Consider the following 22,122-nt stretch of genomic DNA (forward strand, 5'->3'; position numbering starts at 1 on the left):
TATATTTTGTACACTCGTTGATCGGAACAGACAACCAGAGAATCGCAGAGAATGAAGCGAAACAAAAGGACACTCAGTGGAGGCGTGTGAGCCAACTCTACTTAATCAAGCGTTAATCAATATTTATAAACATGCAAAAATAAGCTACAAACATGTGATGAGTAGAATAAGAAGTGCACACACATACGCCCATATAAAAACAGTCACCGTTGATAAGTGATTAAAGAAAAAGGTTAAAACATGACTTCAGAAGAATGGATAAAATGGCCTGTCCAGAAGCTAGAATAAGTTATATGGGCTTAACATAGTAACCGACACCACAATATATCTATAATTCCCAAGTTCATTTTAAACAATGACTTTTTTTCAAACTTGATAAATTGACTGACAATATTACAGTGTTTTTCTATCAAAATCTTTTCATTATAACTCCTAGTAATTCTCAGATATCAACTGGAGACACATACTAGAATTATGTTGAAATTTACAGTCTAATGTGCTCTAAACATCATACTTTTAAATAAACTAAGTTATATATTTATGAATCAGATAGGAGCTACAAAAAATGATCATTATTTGCTGAAACGTCATATTACTTAATTTCTATTTCCTTTTTTAATATTCAATTACGAACAGTTATTGAAATAAAAGTAGCTTATATACTACCACCTATATAATGGATCATCTCTAAATAGGAATATAAATAATAATCGTCAATTTAGTTCGAGTTAGATAGTAGCTAATAGTGGAATCAACAAGGCGCATTTTCCCCCTCATTTTAATTCGTCACCTCGATGTATTCGCATCCCAATATAAACACCGACAAGTAGCATATGGGAATAAGAGCACTTTCTGAGTTTTACGGTTAACCACTTTCGAAATTTGAGTAAAATTTGTGACTAAATAATCATATTATATTCTATTTATAAACAAATTCGCCCATCTATAAAAACATAGATGAGTGCCTTAGTTCCTTAAATGTACCGCAGTATTCTAGGTCGAAGTAACCAGAAAAACAGTTCTCTAGATTTAAGTAAAAACTACTTTCTCATATTAGTAAATATTTTTTTTTAAAAATAGATTTTTAAGTCGACTAATTTAACCAACAAAACATTTTCTATGAAAAAATATATCACATCAAGTCAGTTAGTCAGTCAGCTACAACGTAGGACCAGGCACATATATGCATCGGTCCAAGTTGACATACCTAATTAACACAACAAGATGGACACCGGATTCATAAAAGTAGTTAATTCAGAGGTGGTAATATATAAAAGAAAGATTGCATATAAGGATATAGTACAGGAAGAAAGAATTAGTTCGTAGAAAGAAAGATATAAAGCGATTTTAATCTCTCAGTTTAAGGGAAGATAGAGAGTGTATACACCGACGCCATTGTGATCGATTCTGAGCCATGTCACCAAGAGTCTCCAACCATTGGTTGCGACAGTCACGCGGACCCCAACCAAGTAGTCTGCATCTACCAACATGGCTCAGACTAGAAGTTAGTGACCTCAAGCACTGATGCCACGTTTTGATTTGGCCGCCCCTAACTTCCTTTCAACCATCTCCAACACCGGTTAGCATTGCACGTCGTGGTGTCTATTCAAATTTCTGGAATTATAAAATCGAGCTTGGTACATGACATAAAAAGATCGCATGAATAAATTCTCCTCAAATAAATGGGTTCCCAACAATTTATGACTTATAATTTTGACAAAAACTGTATTACACTACATCATCATTCGACTTCATTGAGCGGAGTACTTTAAGAGGTCTAACATATATATTAAACAGCCTTCCAACACGTAATAATTTTAATAGTCCAAAGGTAACATGGAGATGGTTGAATTTCACATTTTACATCACAAACTGACCTTATTTAGACTCCATAGCGGTGAGCACTCACGACCCTTCGGGGATTGGGGAGTTCAGTTATGTTGAGTGTGAGATAGTTGCTTATCAATGATAACACAAGATCAAAGAGTAAGGTCGCAAAATGATTAGAGTTATGGATGCAAATCACCGAATACCGGAGTAGCGATCTAAATATTAAGTACTCGTCATATAACCCGAAGCAACTGGGTTCGATCCATAGTCACCATGTGAATGAGCACCAACGAGGAGTCCTATACTAAGGTGAAAGAGCTATTCAAGCATCCTATTTTTCAGTGATTGACTAATTAAGATAAATTCGTGATTTGAGCCATAACATTAAATTACAATTTAAAAAGTCCAATGATTTCTGGAAATAATTCATTTATCCTCAATGACCGAATTTTCGACCCAAAATATCCCAAACATTCAGCCTGATCTGAAAGGTCTAAATGCATGACTAGTATTTTTTAATTAAATTAACGACTCTGCATCATGAAGTTGTAAATTTAGTAATTTATTCATCATAAAAATGTGATAATAAATGGGTGAAAATTAAAACTACTTAGTATCTTTCAATATATTTAACACTGAGTCAACCTTTAAGATGTTTTTCTGGTCAAGTTATCAATTAATTAACTTTTATGTGTATAAACTGAGATGAAAGTTGTCGATTGGTTGGAGATAGTAAAGAAGAAACCCCAAACCAAGGTTTTGTGTTAGTTGTTATCTGCAATCTATAAAAAAATTATGATCCCTAGGAAATTCCAATCTGCGTCACCCAGATTCGCAGTTCGAGATGTAACCACTGAGTTAGTTAGATGCGACTAACTTTCCTGTGACCATCTCTAAATGCCTAACTTCTCAACCTAATACAAATGGTGTTAAGTCATTTAAACTAGTTGCTAGATTGTAACTTGATGGATATGTTTTGATCAAAACTGAAAGGACGAATAAACATAGCATTGGTCACCACTAAGTAATAAATCAATAGATACGAAAGCAGAAGTATAGTCTTATTAACCGTAGGGTTATTGCTTAAACGTTATCGATATGGTAATTAATAATTAAGTTCGAAAATTAGGTCCCAATTTCAAATGTTGAAAAGTAACCTGAACGATCTGTATCTATCATTTAATTAAGTCAGATGTTTTTCATACAAGTTTTCATTTTGCAGAAGTTGTCTTTGGTTGTTGGCTGTCCTGTTTTTTTTGTTTAACATCTTTTCATTGAGGTCTTCGTGATTCAATATCCATTAACTTTACTCCCCATATTAATTCAGTTTACTATTTAAATGAACATTAATTTTTCTTCATTATGAATATCGTCTCATAAAAAGAGGATCATAGTTAAACTCTTTCTGCTGAGGTTTATTTAGTAAGCGTATTATCCAGTTGAACACTCCAATCATAAGTTCTTATTAGTTAATACTGAATATTAACATAGAATGTAATATACAATAACAGTTTTGTTACTGTAAATAATTCATGAAGTTTGTTATAAAGACTAGTATATAGTTATTTTCAGAAGGGGTTTTGTGAAGATTTTAGAAATTTCAATAGTTGAAATCATGAGTCAATTGAAGCTTAATCACCATGGAAAACCTGGAAGCACTGGACGGCCGTTTTGTCCTAGTATGAGACCCCTCAGCAGTACGCGTCCACGATCCTGACCCTCGCCAGATTCGAACCCAGGACCTATCAGCCTTGCACACGAGCGCTCAACGACTAGACCACCATTAGACCACTGAGTCGGGATCCAATGGTGTTGAAGTCCCATACTAGGGCGAAACGGCCGTTCAGTGCTTCCAGGTTTTCCATGGTGTTCTAGCTTCAATTGACTCACGATTGCAACTTGTGAAATTTCTAAAATCTCCACAAAACCCCTTCTTATAATAATCATCTGCTCACTAGTGACTGACTTCCAGAGGCATTTCCTGGAGTTCTCGTGAGAAGCCGTTACCGGTGGATTTCAACCAAGTCTATTATGAAATATCAACTTACTGAAGACAATGGTGTACGGTGGCGCAATTTCGTGGATTGGTTGAAATATAGTTATTTGTTGATAAAAAGATAACTAATCTAGTCATTTAAAAAGTGAAGAATTATGTAGAAAAATGCAAATTAAGATCTTTATAGAAAATAAATCCATTGACCTATTTACAAAGTGAATACATTTTCGTTAATTTTATTATCACCATTAACTCATTATCAGATATGAACTCATATGTTTAACTCCAAATCACGAGTTACGTATGAGGTTTTACGATGTTGTAGTGAACAAGAACACCAGTGTGGACAATCGAATGTATTTGACAGGAAATTACAGAGCATTGCACTAGAATCTGAGAACTATATAGTAAATAGTTAATTTGCAAAATATCAATCCATCGTCTCAAATTTGACTGTTCCTTTTGTAAATACCAGTCCATTGTCTCAGATTTCATTGTTTATATATTTTCATACCAACTGCGTTCCGTTTCCGTTCTCTCCTTATTGATCTTCTGCTGAAATACATTCTATGCCTGACCACCGTTATATACTACTTATGTGGATATAAGTAACCCACAGCGCAATGTTACTCACTCTAAGAAACTTAAGTAGATAAATTAAAGTTGAAGAATCTGATACTTAATGACTGAACATCAAACTGTTCAGTCACTAAGTCAGAGCTCTACTTTCAATTCTAGAAAGAACAGTAATATTTTAAATACTTTATTGATACTGAATTTTTTTTAAAAAAACCAATATCAACTAATCGATGTTTATAAACATTTTCATTTTTACACCAGTCGAAAGTATCATTCATTAGATGTTCAACAAATCTTTTCATCAACTGACTTGTACACAAATTTACAATGTCAAGAAATAACTGATAACAAATTAATAACCAAAAGTAACAATGAAAATTCAACTGATTTCACTTCAAATGGTTTACAAACAATGAATTTAATTGAAACAGCTAATTGTGTTCAATCAAGAAGAAGAACACGTAAACCTGAATTAATTTTCATGAAACAGTCAAATCATGTAAGTTTTTATTTTTATTTTTATATAAACCGGGAATTGTAATTTTGTTGTTGTTGAATAAAACATAATTGAGATAAATGATTTGTAGAGATTGTAGTACTTTTAAATAAAACTCATGAGTCAATCTAAGCTACACTACCATTGAAAGCTTGGAAGCAATGGGCGGACGTTTCATCCTAGAATGGTACTCCTCAGTAATGCGAATCCACAATCCAGCGCGTGGGACTCAAATCCAGGACCTTCAGATTCGTGTGCGAACGCTTAACCTCTAGATCACTATCTGTCATGATATTAAATCTAAATATGAAATTAAATTTTATGAAAATAAGCAACACAGAAGCAATTGACGATAATAAGTGGCCTATGTTTCTAAACTGTCACCTGACGGTATAATAAGATGACATCAGCCCATAAACTTCTCGAGTGTTAGGATATGCAGACTTCCTGATTGAAAATCAAACAGTATTCATGGCAACCGGTTGGAAACCCTGAGTTACAATTCTTTAGTTGGATCGAATCTCTGTGCTTTCTTAAATTTTGATATGACCATCATTCCTAAGAACGCATACTTCGAATGCACTTGTTCCTTCTGAATTCTCTTATGTCTAGTCTTCCATTACGTTCACCATTATTTCTTACTCTAAGCCATTGATAATGTTATTTTCCTGTAACTTTGCTGATATGAATTGTGCGAATTCAGACAGAATCACACTTATCCAAAGTTTCACATTAATAATGACTAAGTGGTTGGCATACCTTTCATTTATTATCAATAATGAAATAAATAATAAGATAGCAGAATAACTTTTATTTTTTTGAATTTCAGAATCAAGACATGACATTCTGATTATAAAAGATGAATCTTCTCAAACCTAGAATAGTTTCAAAAATGAGGCATATATAAATTCGGGAAATTGTTTTTCTAAAATCCCATTGAATAATAATAAGTCGATCACTAAAAAGATACCATGTACTTAATTTATTGAGAATCATAAGAACTAGAATCAGTTTCCTAAATTCAGATCAAATGGTTCATTCAAAGTTTATACCACTTAATTTGTGTTTAATGTGTTCTGTTAAAACGTGACGCTATTTGAATAGTCTTAAAAAAAAGACACATCCTCAGACGTTGGTTTAACTCAACTTGTTGGAATTTCATTTATACATCAATTTATGAAATTTAACTTACCAGTTCAAATTAACTAATTTAAATGGAACCGAAAAGCTTCTAATTTAATGTCAGTTAGTATCTTAAGGCATATATGTCTTTCATAAATATAATAACTAGGAGATAGTGTCATCCTAAATACTTCACGTAAGTGGAGTTTTCTTCTCTGAACGGAATGGTTTGGTCTTGGAACTTTAATTATTCTTTTAAACAACATCACCAGCACAAACTTTAGGTAGAATTAAAGTGTTCGAATTTCTCCAGATATGACTCATAGCTTGTCCCACCGATCTTGACTGGTTACCATCGACCATTGATCCGTCTACTTGATCTGTCTACTTCTTTATTTTGATTGTATCTCCCATTGATTTGATTCTTAGTCCTAGATTTGTCCATGATTTTTCTCATCGGTTAGTAAATTGGATCTATTTTAATGTGTTTGTTGATTGCTGATTGACCTGAGTGCTATTGATGTTTTTCAGGAGGATAATTAAAGCTTCACGACCAAACTATTCAACTCAGAGAACACAATTTTTATGGATTCATTTCCAATTAACTATTAAAACTAATCAATATCTATTTTAATTTATTCACATAACAGATGGATTCAACAACTGTTAGTCCGCCAAAAAACGAAGAACTATGTTTGAATAAAGAAACGGTAATAAGAATATCCAACAGTAATCATCAAGGTAGTAACTTTTTTCACATATATATATATATATAGTTACTACTAATAGATAGCTAAATGTTGTTTTCAGTTTAAATATTATTATTAAAAGAAAGAATATACTAATCTACTAATTGCTTCTTTTAATTTCAGGAATAGTTCACAAAATCCAACTCGATGTATCTAATAATCATCAGTTGCGATATCACAGTTGATATACAGACAAAAATAACTGACTTACACTTATTCCAAGTATAATTCCGACTGACATAATCATTCTTGATTACAGTGCATTAAACAGAAGATAATCGGGTAGAATGGTTTCATTTTAAATATCTTTAACAGCAGTTAAAAAACGCAAACATAAGTTTAGAAAAAATCAGTTGAAAGGATAAGATCTTCAGCTATAAAAGTAACAACTTATTTATTTATTTATTTGAACACATAAATACTGGTACAAGAGGGCACCAGATACATATGCGCCACACAAATCTCATTTGATTTGCGTGAGGACTGTGATACTGCCCGGGTGCCCAAACCAAAGCAGGTAACAACTTACTAGAAAATAATTTGTAGAGGGATACTAAAAAATCAAGATTAATCAGTAATTCTTTGACTTTAAAAAACAAAGAAAGGTTTTTAGTAAAGTTGAATTGTGGATAGCAGCGAAATTTAGGACGAAAGTCTCGTGTTATCTGGGCATAGTTCGTTGGACATATCTTCATACTAGTATTGATATTCACAAGAAAATCAAACCTCGTAATGCTCTCGCGTCAAGATTTTCACAAACGTATTCAACTAGTACGATGTAAGTATCGAACTTGACTAAAATCACTTAACTAAAATCAGTATTAGCCCAGGATATCCAACTATAAAGCCGAATAGCTAACTTAGTCTAATGTTTAATTAATTTTTATCAAGCGCTAAACTTAATCATTGTCTATATATAAGATATTATATTAGTTGTTTAAAGATCCCCATCATAGCAGTCGTAGCCATCCGGATAAAGAAACTGGAGTTATGCGTACAAAAGAAATATCTTTAACCGCTACTCCTCCCCTGGCCAACATCAAGTCCAAGTAATCAATAGTAATCTTAGCTGTTGAATAATTTAATTTGACTATTGTACTTACGACCATTCGTAATCAAATGTGATTGTCTCTGTTATCTTTATTCACAAACCTTTGTATTATTATTAATATTGGTTAAACATCATTATTAATCTTCCCTATACATGATTCATTCACTTCGCATCTATTCCTCCTTATTACACGCAATATAGCCTTCCACTAAATATTTGACCGAATTGTTATTGCACTATTACTTCTCTCACCCTATCTGACCCATATTTATTCTGACCATGGATCTTAAATTTTCACTTCACATAACTACAGATTCAAGTCAACATTCTATATGAATCATATCAACACTAACAATTTTATTGTATGTTGTTTAACAATCCTAAATTCACATGCTTTAATATTAAACGATGTACTTTGCCCTTAATCTGTTCATTTTCCGGATTATTAATCTGGATATATGAATTGTAGAACTTGAAGAGAATTTATGGAAAAGAATATTCTTCATTCAAATATTACATTAGATTGTAATTTACACTGATCTAATTATTCAATTATTATCCCTATATGCAAAAGCGTTTGATCAATCAAGATGATTTCGGAGTATCTAAGTAATAATCATCAATTTGATTTGAAAACAAGCCCCTAAAAACTTTTTCGCTTCTTTTTTTCAGACAAAAATGAAACTAACAGTGAAATCTCTAATCAGTTTGAAACATGTCCAAGGAGTGTGAATGACCAGGTAATTTCTTCTTGGCAACTTTCTTTTCATAAATGTTTATCAAAACTTAAAAGAAAACAAATTCATATAGATTATGGTTATTATCAAATGATATGCTAGCTATTATCTTCAATCTAACTTGAGAGGAAGTGATAATATCCTGTTATTTTCATCATTTATCATATATTATTTGACTTAGCTTAAATCGCTTTTACAATTTGACATCATTCTAAGGTGAATAAGCGTTAAGCGTTCGCATGTGATACTGAATCCGACGAGCGGGATTGTGGATGTGCACTACTGAGGAGTCCCAAGATAGGATGAAACGGCCGTCCAGTGCTTCCAAGTTTTCAATGGTGGTCTGACACCAATCGGTTCATGACCTCAATCAAAAACTTAATAATCTCCACAACCCTATACTGAGAATAAATAGGTCATATCTTTAATGACAAAACACCTCTAATGCTTTAGATTGGTTTATTGATGTCTTCATTGGCTATTATCTTATATATTATATGGTCAAAAGAAATTAGTGCCAATTTCATAAACTTGTGATTATTCAACAACAAGACTTATATACAAACTTAAACAAACGTTTACTGATTCAAAGATTCAAGCTATCAACACTTAGTGATATAGGATAGTTAAAATGTGATTCATATCAAGAATTGAATAACAAAACGGTGTTCGTTTTTCAGTGACAGATTTACTTATAAGCTATAAATTCTACTATTCTGTAAATATAAAGTATCCAAATATATGTTGAGTAATAAAAGAAAAGTAATATTAACATTTAGTGAAAAGAATTCTATACCTTATTAACAACCATCGTATAGCAACTCTCCTACAATCAATTTCGATTATGGTTAACTTTTTTCAAACCCTTTTATTAACCTATTTAACAATGTTATTCCAAAAAGTAACAATTCGTCTATTTCTTTATGTTATTGTGATCATCATCACGTCTGTATAAACATGTACGCTTGATCACATGTGACGACATACACACATATCTCTCTCAAGATTGAATGTTAATCGCTTAAATATCGCTCGATGAATCAGTCTATTTCCCATATATATATGCTCGAATCTTGCTAATTGCCTAGCTGCTCCTTGATTCGATTTGACTAAAATTTCACCTCTGTATTTGCTCGCATACACATATACTGCTCTGCTTTGAATTCGCTCAATGGGCTTAGAACTTTGTGGTCTGTGTTATCCGTTTTTTCTTATTGCCTTTTGAATTCAAATATCGTTGGGATTTGTATAATAACGGTTTAAAAAAAAGTGATTAATTAACGAAACTAAGCCAATACAATCTCTTCCTAGATAGTAATACAAACATATAAAAAGTAAGATTTAATATATTTCTTTCATTTTCAAATTAGTGAGAGAACAGCAGTTACATAACCAATTATAATGATGATTATTTGGTATTTAAGTTTACTTTCGTGTATAACTTTTCATTGCATGTTTTCATACATATTTGTTCCTATTAAACTCATATCATTTATTTATGTTGGTATATATATATATATATATATATAGTAAACCTACTAGCTTGTTTTGAACTATAACTATCACACGGAAGGAAACTAACCAAACTTATCATTATTATCAATCCTTATTTCGGTATTATTTTAAACAAAACAATATTTTATTCACAGATTGAAATCATGAGTCAATTGAAGCTAGACCACCATGGAAAACCTGGAAGCACTGGACGGCCGTTTCGTCCTAGCATGGGACTCCTCAGCAGTACGAATCCACGATCCCGCACCCCGTGAGACTCGAACTCAGGACCTATCATGATTTCAATCTGTGAAATTTCTAAAATCTCCACAAACCCCTTCTGATAATATTTTATTCATCAAATGTAGCTTAAAGTACTCGTTTTTTTGTCACATCGTTTGGATGGAAATCAAATGACATTGTTTAAAGATGAAACAACCTACTTGATAAATATCAACTGCTCTAACCGATAGTTCACGCTTCATCGTTACTATTTATAACAAGTTATAAATAATAGGAATTGTCTATTTTTGTTTTAACAATTAACTACACCGTCATTGTATAATTTAAAATATTGTATTATCATAGATGAATTGATATAAATATAATCAAAAACTATAGTAAACGTATTTAACAGGATTTATGCCCATCTAGTTCCAAAATCACAAGGTTAGCTTTAAATAATCATTCTCCTAAAGCCTGATCAACATTTAAAACTAAGTTAAGTAATTTGAGACTATAGTTTCATGGTTTACATCATTGACTGATTTTAGTTAAACAACCACAGAAGAATAGGAATGATCAGACAACTGTTTCATGCTAGTATTGAACTTCTCAATGGTGCCAATCTACAATTCCATCATTAGAGATCGAACCCAGAACCTTAAGGTTTCATAGCAAGCACTTGAACTTCAGGCTACCGAATTGACGTCCAATAGTTTGTATTTCTAATTTTAATTATCTAACAATATTCTATAACCATCTTTCAATGTGTATCTATAATCTCCCTGTAGTTTTAGACATGTTTCTTTAACTAGTGCCAAATGACATGGAACCTAGGTTCATGGCTTGTTGTTAACTTTCAGCCACCTGATAAAATTGTAGAGTAACTTAAACTAGTGTCAACACGATCAATAATAACAACTAATTAAAGATCAAATAATGTTTTTATAAATATACATAAGCATATAAAGGTATATTAACGCTTGTCTAATAGCTCCTCTTGTACCAATATGTTGATCTATGTGTTAATTCCACATAACAATGCTATCTCCTCAACATCTATATCATTTTTATGCAGTCAACACTGTTATGATTATCAGTTCTAAGAGGGAAATTCGTCGAGAAGAATACTCGTTATCGGTTATAAAAATAATATAAGTTTCATAACAGAATTTGTAATCATTATTAGAGTGATACTCCATACTTATTACACAACAGTATCATTCATAAATATAATGATTACATCATTTCGATTAAAAGTAGGGTAATGTTCAATTCGACTAACAAACAAATAATTTCTATAGGTATCGTTACCAATTTTGAATAAACTGAACATTGAGTAGATTGTTATAAATCAATAAATATATTTGTAATATCCCAATGAGTAGAAAAATTAGATTTTGGTGGAGTTTTGTTTTCTGAGCTGTATGGTTTGGTCGTGGAGCTTTCATCGCTCCAAAATCATACACCTGAGCTACAAATCTTCTCTACCATCTAGAAAAATTAGATTTTCTGACGTTTTATGACTTAGTATAAGCCATTTCTTCAAAGAATAAATAATTTCTACCGATTTTCACAGAAAATCTTTCTCCTTTTTTTTCTAAAAAGAACTATCTTAAATCATTTCAGAATAACTCTCCAATTCCTGAAAATAACAAAATACAAGTCACTAAAATATCTACTATAAACCAAAATGATTTAAGTGAATCTTCATTATCTACATTGAATCCGGATTCAAATAAAACTAATGATTTATCATTAAATAATTCATTGAATTCAAATGTTGATACGACATTCCATATACCAGTGAAATGGAGACGAGCTAAAACTGAAAAAATTCATTCACATTGTAATACAGATGCTAGAATTATTACAATACGTCGTCGATTACAATCAGCTGGAACAAATACATGGAATACGAAATTACATGACAATACTACATTCAGTAAATTGGAACAAAGTCGGTAGGTTTGCAATTTTTATAACAGAGTTTTACTCAGAATAAAAATCTAATGAATAAGAAAGCTAATAAACTAAGGTATTGGACTATAATATAAATAAGTATAATATAATTGATTTATCAGAAATGATCTAAATTTACTCGATTTTGAAATACACTATTTGTAAGTAGAAGTCTTAGTGATTCTATTCAATTGTCCAATCAGAATTAGATGGAGAATTCGAATCCGTAAAATTCAAATATCATAATCATTAAGTATCAAACTCCGGAGTTATCATGAGTTACAGCAATTGAATAAACTAATCTTAGAATGTGTACATCAGATTCTATATTCGTTAAATTAGTTGATATATACGGTGGTGATTCAGTGTGGTTAACACAGAAGCACATACAAAATAATTCATTGTCCACCATAACACTGTATTATTATAATTCTATATCGAGACCAATGAATAAGTGCTGAGAATATAATCATTACATAGTTTGTTGTCATTCGTTGATTAATACAGTATTAATACAGTATTCTATAATTGACTGGGACACGTGTTACGTATGCCCAACCACCGACTGCCTCGACGTACGATGCTCAATGGTATAGGAGTAGATTGGAAGAAAGCTAAAGACGGCCAGACCAAAACATGGCACAAGTCCATGAAGTCACTGACAAGTGGACTGAGCCATGTTGGTAGGTGTAGACTATCTAGTTGTGGACCGCGAGATGATAGAAACCGATGGTTAGAGAACCTGAATGACATGGCTCAAAACCGTTTGCAATGGTGCAGGTGCATCCACTCTTTGTGTTCTCCCAAATCCTAATTTCCTGAATCCTCCTTGGCTCTTTTTTTTCTTTCCAAATTTATTTCACTGGATTATACTCCGTGAATAACATCTTTAAACCCTAATGTTTCCGATTACTGTTTATACTTTTACTACCTCAACCATTATGGGATTTGAATCGACAATTGTATCTCTGTGCTAATGCGGTATGGCAACTTGAACTGATGTACGGACATACGAAGTTCTACGTTGTTACTGACTGACTTAAGTAAGAAAATATTGCTAAGGATATCTTTGTCAAGAACTTATATAAGTTAGAGAGATATTAAGACTGATGATACTGCAATGTGACAATAATAATGTATTCTCCTCGGTCAATCAGCATATGCAGTAAAACTGCCTTCCTACATCGAAAGGTGAGGGTTAAAAAATATCAGCTCTAAAAAGAACACATCTCACCTTGCCCCACAAATTTCCATCATTGGCTCTAAGTCCTTTAAATTACAGAGCTAGTATAGAGAAAAGGACCTATAAAAAAACAGTATGTTACTGTCCTCTAGCAATTATTACTTAATCTCTGAGGGACTGCTCCCATGTGAAGAAGACCACTTCTAACCCAGTATCATTTTTTCTAAATACCTTAAAAACTAAAATAAAATACATATCCACTTTCCCATAGTTTTTTATTGATCTATAACCAAAAAATAAATCATTCAATTAGATATATATTTTTTCCTTCATTATACTTTTTTTCTTCTTTTCATTAAAGATCAAATAATTTAACAGTGAATAGTAATATGAAATTCAAAAATTCTTCAATAGATTATATACCACTAATAAAACAAAAAAGTAGATTAAAAATAACTAAAGAAACTTTTACACAATCATCACACGATACAAATGAATTGAATAATAATAATAATAATAATAATAATAATAATAATAATAATAATAATAATACAATGAATAAATGTAATAGAGAAGTTAAACAAAATCTAACAAATGATCAATTATATGATTTAACAAAATTAAATGAAAATGAACTACGAAATTATTTAAGAAAAATAAATGAACAACTCCTATTAGTAAGTTGTAAGATGTTGTGTTCAATCTTATTACTATACAGTAATTTATATTCTTTATGATATTAAAATATGTTCGTTTATATTTTTAGTATTCAAACTTATCAATATGGGCATTAAGAATTTTCTAGATGTATTATTTATTATCTATTTATTTAAACACATAAACATTGGTACAAGGAGGCACCAAATAAATATGCGCCACATAAATCATTGGATTTGTGTGAGGGCTGTGATACTGCCCGGGTGCCCAAATCGGAGCAGGTGGTTGTCTTAAGGGACCACACCCCGAGCCTTTGACCTAAAGGTCTAACCCACAAGGCAGTGGAGCATCGCAAGGAGATGCAGTCACATGGTAGCCGGTGACCAACGATTGGTTCATACGCCATTTTGTTCCCGCAGGATACTGGAGCCTATGTGCACCATTGGTTTGGAATCCGGTTAAAGTGCCGGACATTCGATTTTCGTCCTCTCATTTTCGTAAACAACACCCCCGCCACGAGAAGGCAGTGAGTAAGACTTTCCTGGCAGAGGCTGTATACGCGTGGCCGTGTGAGAGCATTTCGAGAGGGAGGGCGGGCCCACCGCACTCTCGGCCATACCAGGGCATTTGGGGGCTTTCTAGATATAACTTAATTACGAATTGTGACAAAGAATGTCTATTGTCGGTTTTAAGTTTCGAGTGTTAAATCTGAAAACTACATTAATACAGAATAATACTCGACCGTTGTTGCTAACTTGACGTGATGCTCGGGCTTGCCTATCGTGATGAACCGACCGAGCTATACTGGCTGAAACAATCGTTCCTCAAGGTCCTAACATGTCAGACAGGTCAGTTGAGGAGCGATAAGACTAAAAGCAGCAAACCCAAGGTCCGAAGGCGAATTTGCACTGCTGACTGTACACAGGTGTGACGGCAGTAAGGTGTTTCCTTCAGACAGCCAGCATAACAGCGATGCTACCTTCCCACAAGGAGGGGTAGGGTTAGAAAAGGTTGACCCTAAAAATGCACACCTCCCCTTATCCCACGGATATCCATCTCCGGCGGTAAGGTCTCAACAAGTACGGAGCTAACACGAAAAGTGCCTACAAAACGGTCGTGTGTGGCCGACGTCAAGCAGTTGTCCCTTGGGCACTGCGGTCACGCTCTCAGGTCACCAAGACCACCTCCAATCCAATTTCCTTTTCAGTTATCTCCAGAAGAACCCTTCCACAGTGTGGGCAACCGGGAAGTGATAACCGCCCTCATACCTCTAACAACACTCAAGACAACTGACCGACCCTGATAGTGGTGGTTTCAACAATTATTTTATGCATATAGTAGTGCTGTTTCACTGGTCCTAAACAAATTAAATGACTACTGAAGATTTCTTAAAAATTTCGGATGATAAACATTTTTTTAAGCTAAACCATATTCACCTATTCATATATTAGTTTAAATGAAGAGATTTTATGGAGACTAGTTTAATTTGTACGTCTCTTTCACAACAGGTTGATCTCAGATGGGGTACCCTCGGAAGCTAGGGAACAGTTACAGTTGTTTCGTAACTAGTGGAGTTCACACAACTGTTACCATGCATGGTAAATTCATTAAATTAAACTAAATTGTACTATAAAATCTTAATCCAGTAGATCTAACTGTTAGAACTTCACCATGAGACCCGAAGACCCTAGATTCGACCCCTGGTGGGGGGTTATGTGCGAGCATTTTTGAGGAAACCCATGCCAGGACAAAACAGCCGCTCAGTGGTTCTCACTATTCAGGTAACAAATAAATATCTACCTCAACAAGGAGGGTAAATAATAATTCTATGTGGTTAACGCATAGTAATCTGTAGGTTTCCACTGATAACTGCAGATGTGACAACCTAATCGATATGATAAAATGGTTGGATTTCTGAGGTAATAGCGTCCAAACTAAAAATCATCAACAGTTAAACTGAACAGACTCCAAAAGACAAAATCGCCAGGAATTCAAACTACTATTTATATAACAAAAACAGCTATAATATTGTTTCTACAACTTATTTGTCAGCTAACAAATGAATAAGTAAAGACGATAATCAAGACCACAAGACGACCAATAACTACTCACTTCTCTTCGTATCAATTATGATTAGGAATAAACAACAGTAGCCCTAAGAACATGATAAAGTATTTATATTTAACAGCACCGATCATTCCAGTCTATTCATGGAAGATAATAAAGGGAACTACGTGTATGAAGATAATTATATTTGCACAAATTTCAATAACACTTAGAGTTATGTATTTTGATTGTCGAAAATATTAGACGCATTGTTATTTGACAGAATAGCCAAAACAAGATAAACCACTGACATGCCATTTCTGTACCAACTCTCTTGTTAAACTATAAGAAACACAACTACCACCAAATACCCTTCAAATTATCAATACAAAAATCTGAATGGTAACAGTAATTAACATCTTGTTATTAGTGAATTAAATTTGTAACTTATTAATAAAGCATCATAACATGCGATAACATAGACATATGAACAGTGATAACTTTGAAGTAAACACTAAATAACGGGAACTGAATGAAGAATTAATTTTTTCAATGATATAGATTTATTTATTTGAACACATAAATACTGGTACAAGAGGACACCAGATATATATGCGCCACACAAATCGCATTTGATTTGTGTGAGAGCTGTGATACTGCTCGGGTGCCCAAACCGAGGCAGGTGGTTTTCTTAGGGGGCCACATCCGGAGCCTTCGACCTAAAGGTCTGATCCACAAGGCAGTGGAGCATCGTAAGGAGATGCAGTCCCATGGTAGCCGGTGACCAATAATTGGTCCATACTCCATTTGTTCCTTCAGGATCATGGAGCCTATTTGCACCATTGGTTCGGAATCAGGGTTTTCTAACTCCCCTGGGTGGACACTCCATGTCCACCAACTCGGTTAAAGCGCCGGACACTTGCTTTTCGTCCTCTCAATTCCGTAAACAACACTCCCGCCATGGGAAGGCAGTGAGTAGGACTTCCTTGGCAGAGGCCATATACGCGTGGTTATGTGAGAGCATTTCGAGAGGGAGAACGGACTCTCCCCACTCTCGGTCGTACCAGGGCATTTTGGGGCACATAGTAGTGTCTGAAATAGAAGTAAAGCGAAAGTTTCTGGGTCATTAACATGGGGTAGAAGAATTATTCATAAATTTAGTGGCTGCTGTATCAAGTTGTTAATATAGTGTAAACTCAAGTAGAGTTCTCAAAACACACGAAGCAAAAGATTGAAAATATTCTATTGTAACCCAAATGCATCTATTGTTCATTCCTTTGTAATTAGTAATCATAGTACAAATTACAAATTAAACATTTTTATACCAACCATCATTCGCACAAATAAACATAATGTCTTATACAGAATCATCTTGACCAAAAATTCACATAATATTGACATATTCAGACCTATTATGATTTTGTTTTGTTTCTATGTACTATTAAAACCTGTGTTCATTCCATTCGGTTATTTATTTATTTACTCTGAAGAAATCATTTACGTTGTTACGAAACGTCAGAAATTCAAATTTCTACTCATTAGGATAATGTAAAAGCATTCTTATTTAATAATGTTCAGAAATCACTTTACAGAATAAAAATGACTTTAAACTATTAGAATAACTGTTAATTCTATTGAAACGTCCAATCATACGACAGAATGAAATGGGAAAAATTAGTACCCAAAACAAAACTTTTGTCTAAAAATAGTGGTTGTACTACTACTATAAAAATATTTGCAAAATAATTACAAACCTTAATTCATCAGTTGTTTGTTGTGTTTAACCTGTCAGTGTGTGTATAACAACTGCAAAATGAATATTTATGATTAACCATAGTATAAATAACAGCAAGTAGCTGTGTGTAAAGTCAACAATGTCAGCAATAGAAATGGAGAGTAAAAATATAAAATATGGATGGAAACTATTATACTTAAATAAAGATCCAGTGAATGAGTCAAAATTGTAAATAACTGTTATCAGTGCTAAAAGTTGTTAATTACAGTAAGAAATTTATGTAAATATTTAGTAACGCCATACAACGACAGAGAAATACGATACACCATATACTTAAAATGAAGAGTGAAACTAGCTACTGAATATTATTAAGTAGTATAATTCCGCTAAAAAATGTTATCGAGAAGTAAGAAATGAAGGTAAGATAGGTAAACAACAAATAATAGTAATTAAAATCATATAATAATAATAATTAAACAAATTATATCATGCCACTAATTAATAAAGAAACAATCAAAAGAAAGGGAACACTCAATTGGTGTGAAAGTAAGTTAATGATCAAATCAGAATGGGTTTTGTGGAGATTGTAGCAATTTCAGTAATTGAAGCTAGACGAACATGGAAAACCTGGAAGCACTGGACAGCCGTTTCGTCCTATTGTGGGATCGATTCTTTTGTGAGATATTAACTCACTGATGACAATGATGGATGCGTCGCTTAATTTCGTGGATTAGTTGAAGTTAGACATTAACACCGTTGGATGCCGGTCGAGTGGTCTAGTGGTTAAGTGTTCGCGCGTGAGACTGACAGGTCCTGGGTTCGGATCCCGCGGGGTAGGGCCGTGGATGCTCACCGTTGAGGAGTTCGAGAATGGGGCAAAACGGCCTTCCAGTGCTTCCAGGTTTCCCATGGTGATTTAGCTCAAGTTGACTCATAATCTCAACTATTGAAATTAATGATCAGCTTTCAAAACCCTTGCTCAAACACTTTGGATAATCGCGTAAAGCAGCTGCTTAGGCATATTGTAGGTCAAAGCTATTAACTGTTTTAAGCTCATTTTTATTAAATCAAATCAGAAGATAGCATCAGTGTAGGACTACTAGTCTCTGATTATGACCGATTTACTTCAAATAACAAGTACGACAAAGAAATACAGTCGAGCATACTCTTTGAATAGTCGGATAGAAATTATGGGAAAACATGAGGTCTAATAAATATCGTGCAATTTATGGAGATACTCAACCTCATGGAGTGACTTCAATTATATAAACATTGAAATTCAGGAAATATTCCCACGTTTGGCAACTCTGAAACCACTTTCGCTTCTCCACAGAGCAATTCACTGCTACAATAATTATATACATTATTCTTAATGATCACTATGCTTAGAAATATCAATCTTCAGATCGTAAAATTAATGAAAATCTTCTACTTATTAGGAACAATCCCGTCGAAATCGTTTAGCAAATATGTGTGCTGATCTACTGGAGGAAAATCGTAAACTTCGTAACGATCAATCAGACAATATGAATAAACAAACAGAACAACAAATGGTAACAACTAATACTTCTACTTCACTGATGAATCAGCCAAATGAACCAATTTATAAGAATTACAAAGGTAAAAAAGTCAAGTTAAGTTTTATCAATGGGAAAATTAAACAGATAAGTAGTAATCCAAGCATATGGAGAAAATCTAAGGTAAAATCTCCTAGTTTTAATAACGAGACAGATTTGTAAATGATATATATATATAACATCATACATGTATATATAATTATTCAAACAGTATTTTTCTGTAACAAATATACATTTCTATATATAGATCATTCTTTATGCACTGCCTTCATGTATAAAGATATAAACTACTGACCACATACAAATAAATGCAGTTAACCACAGCTTAATCGTTGAGTGATCTCTATTTGATGAGTGGAATCAGAAATGTGCATCTGCAATTTCGATAGAAGCATTATATTCAAACGGTAACAATACACAGTATAGATCCAGTCATCTAGTTCACTTAATGTTTTGGATGTTTGTCTAATGTCCTGTTTTTCACAAATCCAAACAACAATAGGAGCCCACTGAATCATTAAAAAGGATGAAGACATTTCAGCATAATACATTCGAGATTATCAAGATTTCAAGTACTATATATAGTAGTTTATAAATGGGTGTTATTTCAACGTGATTAAAGTTGTATCATTTATCAGAGTGATTATCAAGAACTAAGGTTATTTAAGTTTTGGAAATAATAATTTATAGAATAAAAGCAAAAAATAACCAACTACTTTATTAAGAGACAAGAAATTTAGTAATCAGCACTTACGATTGTTAAAATCCAAAGAGATCCTAAGACGATGATTGGACATGACTCTTTTGTACATAGAGATCTGGTTGAAAATGGTGAATTGCTATCGCCTCAGATGTGCGAGGAATCCCTCATCTAAACCTTTTTTGATCCATTTATACCTTGTAGATGATCATAAGCGATAATTCTTGCAATACCATATGACCAGAATTGACCATATGTTCAAGGATTGAGCTGTTGATCGATTTGCATTCCCTTTTAGGTGGTCATGCAAGGTAATGCTCGGATATTAATCTACTAAATGCACGCTTTGTACGATCGATATAAACTCCTCCAAAAGAACAAGTAAATTGATAAATGTTTACTGAGGTGGCCCAAAGCGATAGTTTCCCCTTGACACTTACCTGAATGAGTTTCTTGGTGGAGAAAACAGTTCAGAGCTCTACTGAACAAAACATCTTTCTCAGAGATCTAGATAGTCTCTTCAACACCGCAGTTGCTGTAATCTCCCTTGAATTTATTACTCAAGAAAAAAACTCCGGAACTGTTGGAGTACATTAAAATAATTATTACTAACCGTGTATTTTTAACGACAAAAAAAATATATGCATTCACTGAAATTCAGAAACTCGTCAGTGAAGGTTAGAGTAGAAGGTCTTCTAGTTATGCTCTTTCCCCTACAAATGAACCTCTTGACAGTGATATTATATAAATAAATTCATCATAAACTGTTGATAAACATTTGTGATCTGATTTCATATTGTCCAGTGTCTATCAAACAAGTTATACAACCTAATCATGAAGTATTACAGCGGAAAGTTGTAAGAGTAGGGATTGTAAGTAATTGCTTAAATTTATATAAATGGTGTGATTATTCAGGAAAAAAACCGCGTTTATCAATGCAAAACTCCAGCGAAAATATAGCGAAACGACATGACAAATGATCTTCTCATTGTTCTATCGAAATTTATAAATGAGATTAATTGCCTTAAATATGCCAAAATAAAAGTAATCTTTACTATAGGGAGTGAAGTAGTCGAACGCGTTGACAACTTCACTTATCTTGGAAGTCTGATCAGCTCTAATGGGTTGGTGTCTGACGAAATCTCAGCACGGATTCGAAAAGCTCGCTTGGCTTTTGCCAACTTACGCCACCTTTGGCGAAGGCGAGATATCCGTCTATTAATAAAAGGACGAGTATACTGCGCAGCAGTCCGTTCTGTTTTACGGCAGCGAAACATGGCCATTGAGAGTAGAAGACACTCGTTAGCTACTAGTATTTGACCACAGATGCCTTAGAAATATTGCTGGCGTCTGTTGGGATCACCGGGTAAGTAATAGTGAGGTTAGACGCAGGGTATTAGGGAATGATGGTAAGTCAGTTGATGAGGTTGTTAATCTTCATCGACTGAGATGGTTGGGCCACGTGTTACATATGCCTGAACACCGATTACCACGACGTGCAATGCTAACCGGTGTTCAGGTTGGTTGAAAGAAAGTGACGGGCGGCCAAGCCAAAACGTGGCATCAGTGCTTGAAGACACTAACCTCTAGTCTGAGCCATGTTGGTAGATGCAGACTACTTGGTTGGGGTCCGCGTGACTGTCGCAACCAATGGTTGGAGACTCTTGGTGACATGGCTCAGAATCGATCACAATGGCGTCGGTGTATACACTCTCTATCTTCCCTTAAACTGAGAGATTAAAATCGCTTTATATCTTTCTTCCTACGAACTAATTCTTTCTTCCTGTACTATATCCTTATTGCAAACTTTCCTTTATATATTACCACCTCTGAATTAACTACTTTTATGAATCCGGTGTCCATTTTGTTGTATTAATGAGGTATGTCAACTTGGACCGATGCATATATGTGCCTGGTCCTACGTTGTAGCTGACTGACTGACTATAATCCCAATAACTAATTAGCTAATGAAAATACAAATCCAAA

At 33.6% G+C, this 22,122-nt stretch overlaps 1 protein-coding gene across 2 annotated transcripts in view; it reads left to right on the forward strand.

Annotated features, from left to right (window-relative positions):
• SIPA1 (Signal-induced proliferation-associated protein 1) overlaps nucleotides 1-19,680 on the forward strand; it is a gene marked incomplete at its 5' end in the record, with an annotated part of 160,168 nt that extends 140,488 nt beyond the window's left edge. For both annotated transcript variants that reach the window (XM_051212474.1, XM_051212473.1), the window contains 6 exons: nucleotides 4,667-4,904; nucleotides 6,674-6,764; nucleotides 8,496-8,563; nucleotides 11,885-12,240; nucleotides 13,783-14,098; nucleotides 19,299-19,680. In XM_051212474.1, the coding sequence (XP_051072656.1) occupies nucleotides 4,667-4,904; nucleotides 6,674-6,764; nucleotides 8,496-8,563; nucleotides 11,885-12,240; nucleotides 13,783-14,098; nucleotides 19,299-19,598 (1,369 nt within the window). In that variant the 3' untranslated portion in view covers nucleotides 19,599-19,680. The remainder of the gene's footprint in view (nucleotides 1-4,666; nucleotides 4,905-6,673; nucleotides 6,765-8,495; nucleotides 8,564-11,884; nucleotides 12,241-13,782; nucleotides 14,099-19,298) is intronic.
• Between the last annotated feature and the right edge of the window lie 2,442 nt (nucleotides 19,681-22,122).

The sequence above is a fragment of the Schistosoma haematobium genome, chromosome ZW (assembly GCF_000699445.3).
Source record: "Schistosoma haematobium chromosome ZW, whole genome shotgun sequence".
NCBI lineage: Eukaryota > Metazoa > Platyhelminthes > Trematoda > Strigeidida > Schistosomatidae > Schistosoma > Schistosoma haematobium.